We start from the raw sequence: 18,587 nt of genomic DNA, 5'->3' as shown, positions 1-18,587 counted from the left end.
CGAGGGGATGTCACGACTAGTCGAGGGGGCCAGTCGTGGTTATCCTTTGACCAGTTGTAGTTACGCAGATTCATTTTTGAATTTGATGCGGATTGCAGATTTCTGTGTCGCCTTTCGTAAGGATGCGAAAGGGAAGTTGCCTAAACTATAAATAGGTGTCACTAGGGCTTTTCTAAAGTATGAAAAATAATTCTAAAGCATTCTCAAGGGTTTTAGGGTTATCAAAGGGTGTAGCAAGGGTGGGATTCGAGGCTATTCGAATCGGGTAATTTCTCTCTCTTGTAACTTTCTTTTCATAGTGAATTTCTGTCGCTTTGTGCCGTGGTTTTTTTTCGAAAGGGTTTTCCACGTTAAAACTTTATGTTCTTCTGTGATCGCTTATTACTATCGAATTGCTATCCTAGATCTAGATCTATGTGATTCCGCTGCACAAATCCCCAACAAAGAGAAGATTATCGAAAAGATGATCAAGTTCTTTGCAAATTGGTCGTCGAGGTGGGAACCCCAAGCCAATCCGTGAGAATGGGGAGAAGCTTCTCAACCTTGCAACAATTTAGGGGGGGGGGGTGGCTACAACAGCTCAACCAGTACGAAAACCTCCATCAATTTCGGTGCTCCGAAACTAGTCAACTTGACTTCCTGCGATTCAATGGCAGTGAAGATCCCACAAGTTGGCTCTGTCGGGTGGAGCAGTTTTTTGAATTCCAGCACACCTTAAAGGAAGAGAAGGTGGCACTTGCTTCCTTCCACATGGAAGGGGATGCACAAATGTGGCTGCAACTTCACAAGCAGACTCATGGGGCCATGAATTGGGAGGAGTTCAAACAAGGAGTACATGTAAGGTATGGTTCTACAAAATTTTAAGATTTCTTTGTTGACCTGATAAAATTGAAGCAACTTAGGAGTGTCAAAGAGTACCAGACACAATTTGAATGCCTCCTCTCACGGGCGGGTCAAGTCACCCTAATACAGCAGGTTAGTTGCTTCATCTGTGGGCTCCATGACAACTTGTAAGCTAATGTGAGGGCGGGAAATTCCACCATAATGGAAGCAGGGATTGGCCTTGCGAGCTTGTTTGAAGCCTAAAACCAGGTCATCCGCTGACCACTGATGCTGGAAAACTCCAAATTCAAATAGACCTTAGCTCCAACACGCACCCCACAGGCTTCTCTAGTCAAGCACATGACACTGGAAGAAGTCAAAGAAAGGAGAGATAAGGGCCTTTGCTTCTGCTGCAATGAAAAATACTCCCCTGGCCATCAATGCAAACGCCTATTCGTCATTGAAGCTTGCTGGCCCGAGGAGGATGAAGACGATGGAGGAGAAGGGTCATAAGAGGTCGAAGGAGCCAGTGAGAGCACGCCCGAGATCTCTTTCAATGCAATTTCTTGAGCTCATACTCTCCAAACTATGAGATTGAAAGGTACGCTGTTTTCAACACCAGTGAAGATTTTGGTGGATTCAGGGAGCACACATAATTTTATTAGTAGCTCTCTGGCTGCTAAAGTTGGGCTCCAAGCGTTGGAAGGGAGGCCATTTGAGGTGGCCGTAACAAGTGGGGAATGGTTGATCAGGCCGGTGCAACCAGGTCCCACTCCATATCCAAGGTACCCCACTTTTATTAGACTTCTATTTGTTACCCTTGAATGGATATGAGATTGTCTTGGGTACCCAATGACTCAGGACTTTGGGTCCCATAATCTAGGATTTTGCCAACCTTCAAATGCGTTTCACAGTTTTGGAAAAAGAAATATCATTGCAGGGTTTAGCATCTCCACAAGACAAGCTCGTAGAAAACTTTTGCTTGGAATGAGTATTAAACCAGGGGCGCCCAGGAGTGGTCTTACTACTTAATGCAATAACTACTCCACAAGCCAAGGCAATCAACAGCACCCTCCTTGCAATATTGGATGATTATGCAGATGTCTTCTCTGAACCATTCAGTCTCCCACCAACACGCCAACATGATCATCACATCCCACTCCTTGCTGGGGCCGAACCTGTCAACGTACGCCCGTATCAGTACCCTTATTTTCAGAAGATGGAGAATGAAAAATTGATGAGCGATCTGCTGAATCAGGAGTCATACAGCCTAGCACGAGTCCTTATTCTTTACTTGTGTTACTGGTCAAGAAACATGACGGGTCATGGAGGATGTGCATTGACTATAGGGCTCTCAACAAGGTCACCATTAAAGACAAGTTTCCAATTCCTGTGATCTACGAGCTGCTGGATGAATTACATAGTGCTCTCTTCTTCTCCAAGCTAGACTTATGCTCTGGCTATTATCAAATTTGAGTCCATCCCCAAGACATCCACAAAATAGCCTTTCGAACACATAGTGGGCATTATGAATTTCTAATCATGCTATTTGGCCTGACAAATGTGCCCTTCTCTTTTCAAGCTCTCATGAATGACATCTTCCGCAATCATCTCCGTAAGTTCGTCCTTGTTTTCTTTGACAATATACTGATCTATAGCAAGACATGGGATGACCATTTATAACATTTGAAGGTGATCTTTGATATCTTACGAACTAACAAACTATTTGTGAAAAAGCAAAAGTGTCATTTTGGTGACACACAGGTAGCCTATTTGGGCCACATCATTACTCGCCAAGGAGTGACAGTAGATCCTGAGAAGGTTGCGGCTATGACTAATTGGCCCAAGCCGATTACACCTAAAGCGCTTCGAGGTTTCCTTGGCCTCACTGGTTATTACCGTAAGTTCATTCAGGACTATGGAAATATAGCTGGGCCTCTTACAAAAATGTTAAAAAAAGATGGGTTCACTTGGTCCCAAGCCACTGAGGAAGCTTTCAAAAATATGAAACAAGCAATGACAAGGGCGCCGGTTCTAGCCTTGCCAGATTTTTCTAAAAACTTTGTGGTAGAATGTGACGCATCTGGGTCAGGAATTGGCCCTGTATTACTGCAGGACAAGAGACCGATAGCATTCTTCAGCCGATCTCTTAGTGGGAAGATTCTCCTCATGTTAACCTATGACAAGGAGATGCTTGCACCAGTCTCTGTGGTCCAAAAATGGAGGCCATACTTGCTTGGAAGAACTTTTATTATCCGCTGTGATCAGCGAAGCCTTAAGTACTTGTGGGAGCAAAAGATCACCACCATTGCAAAACAAAAATGGCTTTACAAACTGATGGGATTCGACTTCACCATATAGTACAAATAAGGGGGAGAAAATGTAGTGGCGGATGCGCTATCCCGAAGCAACTACGAAGGAGAGGTTACAGCTGTTTCTTCTCCCATTCCACGGTGGATCTCAGCCATCAGAGAAGAAGTTGTATCTAATCCCAAGCTCCAATGACTAGTCCAACTATGCTTGATAGATAATGCATGTCATTGGCCCATGGAGGTTTCATGAAGGTGTGCTTTTTTTTAAAGATCGCATTTACCTTGCAAATGACTCCCCGCTCTTGCAGGATATACTATCTCAGTTCCATAATAGCACACATGAAGGATTAGTCAAAACACTCCAGCGCTTGAAGGTGGTGTTTTACTGGACCGAGTTTAAGCAACAACTCAAAGAATTTATCAAGAAGTGTAATGTCTTTCAGTGGAACATGGCTGAGCACAGACAACCGACTGGACTTCTCCAACCTCTTCCAATCCCTACACAAATTTGGTCGAACATTAGCATGGACTTCGTGGAGGGACTTCCACCCTCCCAAGGCAAGTCAACAATTTTTGTAGTAATAGATCGCCTATCTAAATACAGTCATTTTGTTCCATTGAAGCATCCGTATACGGCTATAGGAGTTGCTCGTGTTTTCTTTCATCAAATATTTAAGCTTCATGGTATGCCTGAATCCATAGTTTGTGACCGAGACCCAACTTCCACAAGTTCATTTTGGAAGGAACTTTTTCAACTGCATGGGACCCAATTCAATTTTAGCTCCTCTTACCACCCGCAAACTGATGGGCAAACAAAGATAACCTATCGCACAATGGAGATGTATCTCTGTTATTTCAGTGGAACTAGACCAAAAGAATGGATGCGATGGCTGACATGGGCGGAGTATTTCTATAATACAAGTTGGCATTCAGCGATCAAGAAGACTCCATTCGAGGCAATGTATGGTCGTATCCCTCTAACTTTATTATCTTATATTTCCGGCACTGCAAGGTACAAGCTGTGGAAGATGAGCTGCTTCATAGGGACAAGGTGCTGAAAGAGTTGCGTGAGGCCTTGAAGAAAGCTCAGTCTCATATGAAATAGGTTTATGATGGGTCCCACAGAGAAAAAGATTACTCTGTAGGAGATTGGGTCTATCTTAGACTCCAACCCTACAGGCAAGCTTCCCTTGCTCTCAGGCGAAATATGAAACTCGCTCCCAAATATTACAGGCCATTCAAGATAATAGAGAAGATTGGTTGCGTTGCTTACAAGCTTGACTTGCCAAAAGATTCAAGGATACATCCGGTGTTTCATGTTTCATTGCTCAAACCCAAGATTGGAGATGCTAAGCAGGTGATCGAACAACTTCCTAAAGTAGATGAAGAGTCTCGAATGGTTCCAAATCCTCAAGCAATACTAGACAAGCGCATAAAAAGAGGGAAAGCTAAAGCATTTGTGCATTAGGTGGGTCTATCTCCTGCAGATGCCACATAGAAAAATCTTGAAGAATTGAAGATGAGATTTACAGAGATAGCCCTTAAGGGCAAGGGCTCTTTTTAAGGAGGAGGGGATGTTATAAACCAGTCATTGAAAGTGGTCAGTTATATATGTCATTTTGTTTGCATGTATTTAGGCATGGTTTTAGGCATGTTTGCAAGTGAGATCAATAGTTGGTTGTATTAGTTCCTTATTTCATGCATGAGTCTTAGGTAGTTTCCTTGTTTAAGTCCTAATTTTAGGGAAGACATCCCCACATCCGTGTAGTGGGAAAAGTTGGGTGTGTAGCGGGAAAAGTTGGGTGTAATTGAATCAATTGTAACTAGAGTCTACAAAAAAGGAAAGGAATGAATGAAGGACATGAAGTTCATCTCCAAACATCTGTCTGCAGTAAGGATTGGATCCCTTTAACAATCCTATAGTTTTTTTCTCTCACCATTGGTCGACCAAAGAAGACACCTAAATCTATTCCACCTTCACCTCGTCCCTTCACTCGATCCCATGTCCACCGCCAAAACCCGGGTCATAACAGGCAGGGCTTCCAACGTTCGTTCCCTCCTCAGTCTCATTCGGCAATACGAAAGGGCCTCTGGCCAGAAGGTTAATATCTCTAAAACTTCTTTCATTGCCCCGACAAAGACGCTTAGGAGCCAATCTAACAAGCTGTGCAGCTTGACGGGTTTCAGACAAGCGTCTCTCCCTTCAACCTACCTCGGCGTCCCCCTTTTTAAAGGTCGAATTCCTGCTGCGCTCCTCCATCAGCTCATTCAAAAGATTGTCAGTAAGATCGATGGTTGGAAGGCCAAGCTTCTTAACCCGGCTGCGAAACTCATCCTCATCAAGCATGTTCTTTCCAACATCCCCCATCCACATGATATCTGCTATCAGCTTCCCGAAATCAGTCATGAGAACATTGAAAAAATCCATGGCCAACTTTTTTTAGGGTTGTTCAGATAGAGGCAACAAGAGACACTATGTCAAATGGTCCTCCTTATGCATCCCTTGTTCTGAAGGGGGCCTCAGTATTAGATGTCTTGAAGATATCTCGCGAGCATTCAAAATTAAAATGATGTGGAAGCTATTGCAAGGTAACTCTTTGTGGGCTATATTATTCTCAGCAAAGTACTTCCATAAGCTCATGATTTCTAATGGCACGAATGGATTGGTTATGTCTCATAGCTGGCGAGAGATATTCAGAGAGTTGCAATTTACGCTCCATCACTCTAGATGGCTCCTTGGTAATGGGAATGTTAATTTTTGGACTCAGAATTGGACGGGCAGAGGACTGCTCGCTAGTGTAGCTGTGAGATGCATCCCTCTCCATCTGTTTTCTACCCCCGTCAAGGACTTCTTTTCCCACCTTGGCTCAAGGAAACCTGGCTGAAGTTCGTCACCTAATCTCCCCACCAGCAATGAGCATTGTTTCAGCCACTGCTGTTGTTCTCTCGAACAGGGCTGACCGATTGATTTGGGACCTCTCCTCATCTGGTAAGTTCTCTATCAAATCCGCCTGAAATGGGATTAGAATGCACCAGCCGGATCTCAGGTGGACCAAATGGATCTGGTCCAAGGCCCTCCTTCCAAAAATGGCCATCTTCACTTGGAAAACAGTCCATCGGGCAGTTCTGGTCGACTTGGTTCTCCAACGTTTCGGCATTGCCTTGGCATCCAGATGTGAATGCTACAGGTCATGCCCCTCCCATCACATGGCCTTTCCTTCTACCTCTTTTGTTTCTCAATGTAGGGGCACCCCCTTTCCGGTCGGCAATACTGTCAATATAACAGAACTTAACAGCCTTATTTATGCTCAACCCTCAATTAGGGGGCGGTGGAAGACTTGGACCATCTTCTCAGTTTTGGTACTATTGCAGATAGTGTTTGGGCCCATTTCAGCAGTCTCTTTGGCAGGGTCAACCCTTCCCATCAGTTCACCTTCCAGAGAATCGTCTCGGACCTCCAGCACCAGCAAGAAGTCCAGAGTTTCCTTCCTCTCTGATCTTACCCCAAGCATCATCATATGGGAGATTTGGATTAGCCAAAACAAAGCCCATTTTGAGGGCCACGCCATGTCTTCCAAGCAGATTATCTCCAGCGTATCTGGCTGGCTGAGGGAAATTGGATCTTCCATCCCTATTCCAGACAGAAATTCCATGGCAGATTCTATCATTCTCCAGACCCCCAGAATCTCCAATGCTAAGTTGCCTCCGGCTAACCCACCCATCATTGTCAGATGGTTACGCCTTCCTTTCGGTTGGTTGAAATTAAATGTGGATGGCTCCTCGAGGGGGAACTCAGGAGAGAGTGGTGGTGGGAGAGTCTGCAGGGACCACCAGGGGAAGCTCGTTTTTGCATTCCACCGTCATTACGGTCACTCCACGAACACGACTGTAGAGGCCATGCTAGATGGCATAATGATCTGCTCAAAGCTGGGCCTCTCCAACATCATTGTCGAAACTGATTCCAAGATTATAGCCAATGCGGTTGCGGACCCTAAAGCCCACAACTCTTGGAAGATTTGGTACCAGCTGGGAGCTATCCAGCAGCTACAGCGATCCCTGAATCTTTCGTTCAATCACATCTTTCGGGAGGGAAACTCTGTGGCGGACGCCTTGGCGAGGCTGGCTAGCGATGGATGCCCAAACAAAATCTAGGGATCCATTCCAGATCTTCCTCGTCTTGTTCAGGGTGCTCTTGCGATGGATAGGGCTAGTATTGGAGCCATTAGGAGTGCCTTATTGAGGCTTGTATAGCGGCAGTGGTCTCCCCGATTTGGGCCGTGGTGCCTCTTTTTTCTTTTCTTTTTTTTCTTTTCTTTTTTTTTTAAATTTTCTTTTCTAGTGCTCTTTTTGTGTATAGCTTGAACTTATATGATAGGTGGGATCTGGCCCTTTTTGCCGGGTCATGCCTGAATGGCTGTACAGTCTCGTGATTAATGAAATTTAGTGGCCAGAGTCCACTTTCCTTTAAAAAAATAAAATAAAAAATAAAATAATGGGCAACGAAGTTTTTAATAGTAGGCATTTAATGACGACTATTTCCTATGGTGTGGTCCACATGAGTTTTGCCTTTCATGATCTTTGTGACCTTATAAACAGGTTGGATGGCAAATAAACATTTTGATGGGCCCTAGGGAGATTTTAATGAAAGCAATCCCTAGTGTGTGGTCCACTTGAGATTTGGATCTGCTTCATATTTTGGACTATGCTCTAAAATGAGCTAGAAAAATTGATGGACGGTGTGGATATGTAACAAGTACATCAAAGTAGGCCCCACGGTTCCATCTAACGCTTAATGTGAGTCTGACAGGATTGATGGAAAAAAAAAAAGCCTGAACAAAGAGCCTAGGGAAGTTTCACTTGTAGGTGTGCACATCCTTACAGCTCTTTCTGGTGTGGCCCATTTGATATTTAGATCGGCCTGATATTCTCCTTCTATTTCTCATATGATCTTCCGTAAACGTTGGACGGTGTGGATGTCAGCAGTTGACGGTGGGATACACAGATTTCCTTTCTGTTGCACACGGCATGAAGTGAGTTTCAACATGAGGAAACGGCTTTGAGTAACCACTGTGGTGAAATCCCATTGACGTGTGAGTGCGTGGGTTAAAAAACATAATTTATTCTGTATTAGTTACTCACGTTGATAAACGATGTTGGATCTAAGTGTTCTTATAGTTTTAGGGCAATCCAGACCGTTCAAATTGCCGAACCAATCATGGATTTAACGTGGCTACAAATTTTAAATAGTAATATAAATTAATATTCTGTTCTTTTCTCTTCAAAAGTTGGACTACTAATTGTTTTACTTTAACAATTAGTAGCTATCGGTCCGATGGCTAGGATTTCTTGATCAATGTTATTTTACATCAGATTAGGATTTCTTGATGAATGTTACTTTACATTTATGCTTCATCCACATGGGATCTAAGATTTGGACAGCCTGGATAGATGTACATCAGTGCCACGTGTGTGGGATGAATTACGGCAGGGACGCCTCTTCCTTAAAAAAAAGGCTAAAACCCCTTTTTAAAAAAAAAAAAAAAAAAGGCTAAAAAGCCTATTGCTGGAATTTCCTAGGTGGGGCCCACCGTGATGCTTGTGTTAAGGAGGAGAGGTTGAGCACCCTCTTCCTCGAGGGGATAACTGTTCCCAATCCACATAACTTTTATGGCCTGTTCTGAATCCACGGAACTTCTTTCTTTGCACTCCTCATAGAGATTTCTCGGTTCCACGGAGAAAAATTGCGAGCAAAATAAAAATAAATTCGATAATATTCGTAATTTGATTGATATCCGAATAAACAACTTTACACCCCGTTAAATAGGGATACTAAGCCATGGAAGAAGTTTTGGAATTAAACTACAACTAAAACTCTTAGAACTAGCGACTTACTATAAATAGTAAATGTTATGGGGAAAAATGGACTCATTAGATGTACTTACTTGAAAACTATGGATTGCTTGAGGGATGAAAAATCACTCCGACCTCGGAATCGAAGGTCGGCTTCGACCAAAAACCTCAACATTGGAGGTTGACTTCGAATATCGACCTCGGTTACCAACCTTAGATGTCGACTTTAGATATCAACCTCGGCCTCAGTTACCAACCTTGGAGGTCGACATCGGATATTGACCTCGTCCTTAGTTGCCAACTTCGACTTCGGATGCTTACCTCGGCTTCGGATATCGACCTCGGCCTTGAAGAAGAGCTTGTACCATTCTCCACTACGACTGACAGTTCAGTTCGGTCTTGGAGGTTTGCTTCAACCATCTACATAGACCTCCTGAGATCTTCGCCGTGGATCTTAGGGAGATAAGCACACATTCAGAAGAAGATCCCTTTTACAATACACATCCATCATAGAGAGACATTGTCATGTACTTCACCGACCCCAAAAGCCTATAAATACACCCGGTGCTACGAGTAAAGGTACATACAACAAATATCCCTATTCTTTTACTCCTCCAGCAAGTCCATATCATGACTTAGGCATTGGAGGGTCTCCGGCCTTAATCGGTGCCCCCAATCTCTCTCTCTCTCTCTCTCTCTCTCTCTCTCTCTCTCTCTTTTCTAATAAATCGCATGTACTCCAACTAACTCTTTTCTAATAAATTGCATGTACTCCAACTAACAGGGGGTGAAGCAAGATCGACAAGATTTCTCCATCAAACTTAGTGTCTGGCTTCACCACATTGTTCTCCTAATTATTCTAAGCACTTTTTATGTTGAGATCAACTCCTAAATGCAAGGGATGAAGAGTTATAATCAAACTAAAACTTACTATAAATAGTAAAAAACGAAATTAAAACAAGAATTCAACCATCAATCTGTTGGTGTTTCACAAATTCAGCGTGTCCAACCCGGCATAGCAGGGCTGGGTGGCAAAAGTAGCTCGTCCTATCCTCATATCATACATGCAGCTTATTTATGTCCATTTTAAGTATTGACAGTCCAGATCATCTCCTGATCCATTTTAAGTATTGACAGTCCAGATCATCTCCGTCTCCGATCAGGCTTTTTCTGGTCCATTTTGGCTATGAAATTATCGATGACCTGACTCTACATCAGTTTTTCACACAATATCAGGACGTGTGCCCAAAAATGAGGCAGATCCCTAACGGGTGTGGCTAACACTGAGTGTGTGTACTGACATGGGTGTGTACTAACAATCTAACCAAAAAACAAAATAATAATAATAATAATAATAATAAATAAATAAATAAATAAATGAGGCAGATCCAAAACCCAAGTGTTTGGTAGGAGACAGTGAGGATTGCGTTTCCGTCTGCGCGGGAGCGGATTAGCTGTCATTCAGTAACACCCGTCCATCTGTTTTTCCATCCACATTTACGTTGAGATACAAAACCTTAAAAACTTTTTGTGGGCTAGAAAGGTTTTGGATCAAGCACATCTTTGTACTTTTCCCTCCATACAGGTATTATTTACATTATTAATATGTTGGATGTCAAATAAAAATTAAGAAAACCTCACCATGTAGCCTTTGGAATTTTTAACGGTGACGAACTCACACACCACTGTTTCATGTGGTGAAGTCCACCTGAGATCCAGATCTGCTTAATTTTTTATGTAAGTCTAAAATGAACCGGAGAAACAGATAGACGGTGTGGATATAAAAAGAATCATCAAGTGGGCCCCACGGTAACTTAGGTGTCACCGTTATAACGATATAACACTAAGGACGAATCACCCCGATATCTAAAAACTTGCCTTCTTAAAGAAGTAAAGATTGCATAAATCAGCCAATCGCTGTGGGCGTGAACTCGGTCCATTTACAGCTTGATTTTTCAGATATCAACCATAACAAAAAGATAATATCATTATGAAGAAAATAATAAAATTATATTTCATCTGTACAAAGAAAATTACAAAATATTTGTGTCACATTTTTTTAAAATTTTAAATAATGAGAAATAAATAAAAGAATAGAAATAAACTATCAAACGATGGGCATAACATCACAAGATGATGGGCCATTGAAATCAGACAATGTTAGTGGTGGGAGATATTGGTTGTTATCCCACGGAATATTAAGCAACGTATCTACTTCTGGAGTAATTTGGTCGAATATCATGTCCATGTTCATTTGATCTTCATAACAAGGAGCCACTTCTTCAACTTCATTCACAGGTGTCTCGTTTATTTTCTTAGCTCCCCATTTATGCTTGTATATTCGACACAAAACAAATCCATTCATCTGCAATGAAAATCAAAATGCAATCACATTAATAAATAAAAGATATTTCACGTTATTAGGACACCATGCAATGGATTGTACGTGAAAAATATGTATTTGAGTTATTTTTTTCTTACTCTTATGTGATGATCCTCTTGAGTTGCACCCACCATCTTCCTCTCTCTTCCTAGCCTCAGTTTCAGTAGTCATTGTAGGAGGATCAACCTGGTCGATCCTATACTCTGTCATCAACCAATCTGTTTTCTTCCCCTTAGGCACGGTACCAACGTGAAATTTCAAGTTCATCTTATACCTAACTACTTTATTTTGATCAAGAACCGTTGTATGTCCGGTAGTAGCCTTCCAGTATCTGTTTCCTGCTTTCCGAGCTGGTCGTGATCCACCCTCATACTTACAATTCCTTTGTGTGAAAAAATACATGTCCTTCTCTTCTTCAACTGCAAACTGACCTGCAAATCAAATCTTGATAGTACAAGAGTATGAACAACCGTGCTGAACAACATTCCAATCCAAATACCCTACAAAACAAATAACATAATTAAGAAAACCAACCTCCTATTGCTGCATTTAGCAGTTTTTTCCAAGCAGTCGTTTGGCAGCATAGACTCTTGGAAGTTAGGATTTTCAATAGTGGATTTTTGAACAACATTCCAAACAACCTTGCACAACATAAAAACCAAATCAAAATGCATTTAAAAAAAAAAAAAAGACGAACCAAAAGTTAAGCTTATTTGATTATCTATCAGATTGGTGGAAATTTATTGGAATGGCTAAAAAATGAAAAATATCCAATGGTTTCAACAAACAAGCATCAACTAATCAGGGGCTAGGACTTCTCAACTAATCTGATTTTCAGACTGTAACTTAGCAATAGAGGTTTCCAAAATTTACTTGGTTTAATTTGAATTATGAATGCCACAACCATCAAGAAACAAAACCTAGATGGGAAAAGCAAAGAAAGATCGATTTTTGAAATCCAAAAGGTCTGTCTGACCTTCTGCCCTCTATATATTTCACAGCAATTACTTAATTTACTATAGTGTGGCCCACCTTAGATTTGGATCTGCCTCATTTTCAGATTCAAGCTTGAAAATGAGTTGAAAAGATGAATGGTGGGCTTGAATAAAATACATTTATTATGTGAGGAAAATTTGTTTCCACATTGTTTAGGTTGCATAACAACTATAATGGGTCTTCATGCCCTTTCTTATTTCTAATCCTAAATGATGGCATATCGTATGTCACAGATCAGCATTGATTTAAAAGAAACATGCCACCATAAAATTGTCTGTAAAGGCCAAATTGGATTTACAAAATCAAGCTGATAAATGATTCAAAAGATTGGATTAACACAAAAACTTATCATACAGATATACCTTTGCACCATTAGCAATAGCAGAAGCATTTATTGCATGTGGCCGTACACCATACTTAGCCAATAACCTGAGCATTGATGATATAAAGATATAACACTCATCCTCTTCAGCCTGCACAAAAATGATCACTAGGAACAGTTCCACAGGAAATGACAAAAGACATGCATAATCTTGTTGGCAGAAGAAGCAGTAGAGTTCAGATAAAGTAGTTCAAGACAACAGTTGAATCACTGAAACTATGCAAGTCCAGATTGAACTGCTTTCAAGCCAGCTTCACATACTCAAGCATTGTCCACAACCCCACCTATCACATTTTCTAAAGACTGCCTTCAATCATGTTAAAGGAGCGAAGCAGAAACTCCTATGAATATCTAGATCTAACAAATGATCACAGCTAATTCATTTGCTGAAGATTAGAGAGTGGGCCACACAACTGATAGATATTAGTTTATGATTCAAAAGATAATAATAAAAGCCAGCCAACAAAAGTCAATTTCTTGAATCACACATATCCAAATGCTATTTAACAGCTACTGTTGAAAGACCCTAGGAAACTATTGTTCATCACTAGCAAAATATGGGTCATTGACTCATTGTTTCCTCAATAAAAGGTTCTTTTGCTGTGTTGTGCAAGAGACGAGTAACATTTGTGCCTTCATATAATGTTGTATAAACACAGAATAAAGAAGAAGAAGAAAAGTAAACACATTCATGCATATATAATCTTCCCATTATTAAAAGAATACCTGGTGCACTCTGGTCAAGTAAGCCAAGTTGGAAGCAGCAAATTGACCCATCATGCTGCCCAATCACTAGGCATCCCGATGTAACTGTAACACATGTTATTTTTTCAATTTGCAGATGTGTGTGCACATCAATTTCTACAAGCTCACTTTGAGGGAAGATTGAACCAGACACATAAGTACCGATTGCACTCAGCCTAAGAAGATAAGCAACTCCAGAAGTTATAGTCTTTGATCAACCTCATTTCTGCATATAAAAGCAAATGGGCATAGTGCATTCTGAAATGTTAGACCAAGTCCAACCTTTGGAAAAAAGGAAAAATCAACAAAATTGGAATTTCAGCAGTCTGTGTACTGTTTACCAATTCATCAAATCCAATAGATGTGCGATTTTGGTGTAGTGACCCTTCACCATTTACTGAAAATAGGAGTAAAGCAAGCAAAGAATTCTAGTTAATGTAATGGAACTAGCTTCACAATTATTGATTGCTCCAAACATTAACAAAAAGCATATACTGCACCTATGCATCATGTTTATCAAAATATCCCAAATATCACAAATCATATAAGATTCCAAACAATTTAGAATCGATCAATCGCTGTGAAATGCCAAGTTATTTACCCAAGGCGCACATGATCCATATAGAGCAACTGTCTTGAATGTCTGTTGATATTTGATATTTGATAGTGGTGGTGCAACTAAAGTGAATTCGGTATCTTTTCATATTTGATAGTGGTGGTGCAACTAAAGCAAATTTGGCCAATGAAGGAATTATGTCAAAGATACACCAAATCATGCCCCAACAAAGAGCATGAGAATGAAGAACACGCATGTAACAATAAGGACTGATTATAAAAGATGAAACAAATGTGTATAGAGGTCGAGATGTTGGTTTATCCAGCAAAATGATGCTATCAATGCCTCGAGTAATTAATGAGGTGCACTGGTTCGAGCACAATATTTTTCGCATCACTTTTCAATTCTAATGGTAAGATATGCATGATTTTGAAGATGGGGGAAGCAGTGAGAACACAATCTCACAGGAAATTCCAGATATGTTAAAACTAAAAGAATGTGAACATTGACATCCATATTAGATTCATTGGATCAAGAAAAGAGGTGAAGTCTCTATTGAATTTAGGTGCTTGCAAAAAGCAGGACGATATGTGACTGACTTAGACAAAGCTGGAACAGCAGAGTTAACACAATTTAGAACCAGGGCAAACACAGTATTTAGCCTGGCAGAAATGGTTTTTTTTTTTTTTTTTTCTGAAAAATGATTGAAGTGAAATTTTAATGGGAAACTGAAATTTTTATTAAAGAAAAGAAAGTCAGGTCTAGATTTAATTCATCAGGGTGTTTTTGGAGTTATAAAAGGTTATAAACATTTTCCTAATTTAATTGAATTGGAATCCATTGCAGAGTTGATTCTTAATTGAATTGGAATCCAAAAAAATAGCACATTGAATAGATAGCTTCCAAGTTTTCAATATTTGGTAGTTCTTTAAGCGACTTAATAGCCATACAGGTAGTAGTATCCTATTTCGGTTAATGGTTAGCATTCAGTAAATTGGTCAGTTAAACAGCAAGAGCAGCATCTTTTCTTTTTCTTTTTCTTTTTTAAATGGTTTTACTCATTTTTTGAGGAAAAGCTAGGACATGCGAAGAATAGTTCTACTCTCCCAACATGAGCCAAGGTGTAAGATCCATCATTTCATCACATGGGGCTCACCTTAGATGTGTGTGGCCTGAAATTAAGGACAATTTGGCCAATGGGAGGGCCACACTTGTACAAAAACTGGATGGTTGATATAACTGGACCAGCCTGATTTTCCGGCCAGAAAACATTCATGTGGGGCTCACCATATGATCAGCCCGGACCCAGCACATTTGGGGAGACTCGCAAGTAGCCTTTGGGGCTCATTGATGATTTGAAAATAAGCATACAAATAGATCATGTAATATCATTCAAGTGTCAGACACAGATTTCAGCTGTAATATGTTTGTTTTATGAACTACCCAAGAATGTTATGGGTGTTATGACATTACGGAAAAGGATGGGTCCTGAACAACTATTGTGACATTGGATCCCAGAAGCATCTGTGCGAGAAAAGAGAGAGAATGAGAAATAAAATCAGGACCCAATCTTCAAATTGCAGTGAGTAGATACTAGTATATGCTAATTGAAACAGGGGAATTACAAGATTCTCCACTCAAGAGTGTATAGTATCTGAAAGAACATATTACTGAGAAAATTTTGAAATTGTGTGCGATGATCAAACACTATTTTATGGAACTGGCACATATTAAAAAATGAAACCGGAAATTAAAGATATGCGGTTTTGTGACCGCCAGTAAAAGTCATTGTAAAAGCACCACCTGAACATCAACATGGATGGCCACATTGTGACTTCGAAACAGAGCTACATCATGGTTTGTTACTGAGATTCCCAAACCAAATGAAGCTTTCTTCTCTACTCACAACTCCTGGCATATAATTTGGATTGGAAAAAGCTGGAAAACAGTATCCCTCTTATGATGTTTTTGTTTTCTGCTCCCACCCAAACAATCCCTAAATCAATTTACTGAAAATTTTCACTATGCAACCTACCAGGTGGTACTATGGCAAGAGCCATTGCATTGCTTTCCTCAATTACAGCGGTATCAGGATTAATCTCATTCAATCCCTCTACAAAAAGTGTGAGATGAATACAGTTTTCTAAGAGACTTCAAAGGCATTGCAAAGAAATAAAATCTAAGAGACGTGTGAAACTCACCAACAAATCTCCAGTGTCTGCAGCTGGCACAGGTGGTTGAAGTGCAGGCTCAATGTTGAGCTGAGGAGGTTCTTGTATCTCTTTGGCACAGCTGGCACAGCTGAATTTATTCAAGATGAAATCCTCAAACTATTTTTACATTTTTACATAAGAAGTGAGAAATGTTTGGAAGTAACAATAAGGTAAAGGTAATCATGAAAATCTGGGAGGAAAAATATTTGGAGCAGGGCCATTAAAATTCCATGAGAACTAAAAATAGGCATCTATATATGATGATTCTGCATTAATCCAAAAAACAAAAGGAAATATCCCATATACCTTTCTTCCATGGATAGTACAGGTGGACCCTTATTCATCACAATTCTCTCGAGTCCGACTTGTAAGTAATGCAATTGATCAATACAGATGCAATATATGAAGCAGGGTATAATCCATAAGGATTTAAATCAGCATTCTTTAGTTCTTTTCAAATATTTTGAACAAATAGTTTCGGCCAAAAGGGTGTGGAAGAGGTTTGCTAAGCCAACCCAGGCATATACACCGCCGCCCATTTGCACAGTGTATGAGCCAATATGGCAGACACAAGCAAGATCAAAGCAGTTCATCAGGTGGGCCAGTCTTTGAAGATATTTTGGCACAAAAATCGCGGCAGTCTACTCATCAGGTGTGCCACAGTTTATGAAATAGATGGTCTGAGTGGAAAATAAAAATAAATAATTTTTTTGCCATTCATTTGCTTTATAAAATGTGGCCCATGTGAAATGAATTCCTCCAGATTTTTTGGCTCATGAATCTACTCCTTGTTGTCCACCTGATGAAGGGTCAGGATCTTGTATATGTGTGCCACAATGGCTGTGTGGTTGGTGTGTACATGGACAGAGCGTTAGACGTGCTGGTCTTAGCAAAACTCCGGTGTAGTGGGTAGTGGGTCTGGTTTGGCCTAAAAATATAGCCCATTGAAGTAAATGGGTTGTTCTTGGGTTGAACCCTACCCTACCGGGACCACCCATATGGGTTTAAATGGGGTGGGTCAGGTCACCCAATCCAACCAAGCCAGACCTATCACAACCATCCAAATAGAGTTTCACAAATTACAAAATAACAGACACAAATGAACCCAAATTTCCCAAAAGCATCCACAGGTATTTCACATCATAATATCTTACCATTTAACAAGTAATGGTGTAAACACCACAACAATCAATCATCAAAAGCAAGTCAGTGAAGCGTGAAAGCCATACATACCAAACAAAAGATAAAACGAAAACAGAATTAAAAAATAAAAATAAAAAAATCCACAAACCTTGCAACAAGAAGCGATGAAAGGCACTTATATCTTTATCAACCATTCCATCAAACACCATGCGTACACTCCCTATTACCTTGTTCTTATGTACATATCAACCAATCTGACGGCTACAAATGGGTTCATGCTAAGCCCAGATTTCACTGCCACACCAGAAAATCTTTTTTAGCATGGACATATAAACATTAGATTTATCCCCACTTCTTTTGCAACTGCGGGCAACTCCTCTGCCAGAATCTATCAAGTTCTTCCCAGACTAAGACACATTGCCTTCACAGTCGTTTTCTGTGTGTGCCCATGTTGGGCACATGCAATCAACACTGAATTCCATGCACCAAGATTTCTGTCAGGCATTTGATCTATCACGCGACAAGCTTCCTCAACAATGCCGCACTTTGAATATGAAGAAATCAAAGAACTACCCACGAAGCTTGATGAATTGAAGCTCGTCTTCAAGCAAAGACCCAAATCACACTCGAGTAAGTAAAATCGTTAACAGCCAAATCAGCAGCCAAAGCCCGTTTAAACAGCCTCAGAGCCTCCTCATCTTCACCAAACTGATCATATCCATATATCATTCCGCACCAAGAAACCACATTCCTGTGGACATTTCATCGAACATCTGCCGAGCATCCAGAAGTTCCCCACATTTTGCATACATATCAACCAACTAACTGCCAACAAAGACATCCAAATCGAACCCGGTCTTCAATGCTAGGGAATGTATCGATCAGCCGCACAAAGTGCTCGACCAGATTGTGCATACATATCAACCAATGAACTGCCCGACGTGGGGGAAGGAGAAGGGAAAAAGGCAGAAGGGAAAATGACTGAGAAGGACAGCTCTATGCTGATGCCCGACGTCGATTTATCTGATTGCATTCCACGAGCTCTTTCTACATGCGTGAGACCCCGAGCATCTTCAAATCCAACAGTCGAGATTCTCTCCCTCTACAAACAGATGGAGAGAGAAAGAGAAAGGCAAGGATGGAGAGGGAGAGAAACCCTAGTTTACAGTGGCAATCCATCTGCGAC

The 18,587-nt window shown here is 40.8% G+C and overlaps 1 protein-coding gene across 9 annotated transcripts; it reads right to left on the bottom strand.

Annotated features, from left to right (window-relative positions):
* Positions 1-12,792: 12,792 nt before the first annotated feature.
* LOC131219359 (putative clathrin assembly protein At5g57200) lies at positions 12,793-17,804 on the bottom strand. 9 transcript variants are annotated; one of them, XR_009158123.1, is made up of 5 exons: positions 16,565-17,536; positions 16,247-16,346; positions 16,081-16,156; positions 13,472-13,886; positions 12,793-13,131 (listed from the first exon to the last, which is right to left on the bottom strand). XR_009158123.1 is itself a non-coding variant. In XM_058214447.1 (5 exons), the coding sequence occupies exons 1-5, from the start codon at positions 16,600-16,602 to the stop codon at positions 13,710-13,712; spliced, it is 276 nt and encodes a 91-aa protein (XP_058070430.1). In that variant the 5' UTR covers positions 16,603-17,536; the 3' UTR covers positions 13,151-13,709. The 9 variants fall into 9 exon arrangements, 5 of the variants coding, with proteins under 5 accessions (XP_058070430.1, XP_058070429.1, XP_058070431.1 ...); XR_009158124.1 differs by having other exon boundaries at positions 12,794-13,041; XM_058214447.1 differs by lacking the exon at positions 12,793-13,131 and having other exon boundaries at positions 13,151-13,715; positions 13,831-13,886.
* Positions 17,805-18,587: the final 783 nt, after the last annotated feature.

The sequence above is a fragment of the Magnolia sinica genome, chromosome 11 (genome assembly GCF_029962835.1).
Source record: "Magnolia sinica isolate HGM2019 chromosome 11, MsV1, whole genome shotgun sequence".
Classification (NCBI taxonomy): Eukaryota; Viridiplantae; Streptophyta; class Magnoliopsida; order Magnoliales; family Magnoliaceae; genus Magnolia; species Magnolia sinica.
The sequence above is the reverse complement of the archived record's forward strand: the minus strand, read 5'-3'. Positions and strand labels throughout refer to the sequence as shown.

Coding starts and splice junctions, on each gene's coding strand:
- LOC131219359 (XM_058214444.1), bottom strand. CDS start 16,602: ATGAATAAGGGTCCACCTGTACTATCCATGGAAGAAAG. Junction 16,157..16,246: donor CAGACACTGGAGATTTGTTG/GTGAGTTTCACA, acceptor CTTTTTGTAGAG/GGATTGAATGAGATTAATCC. Junction 13,887..16,080: donor TCTTGCCATAGTACCACCTG/GTAGGTTGCATA, acceptor TCCTATTTTCAG/TAAATGGTGAAGGGTCACTA.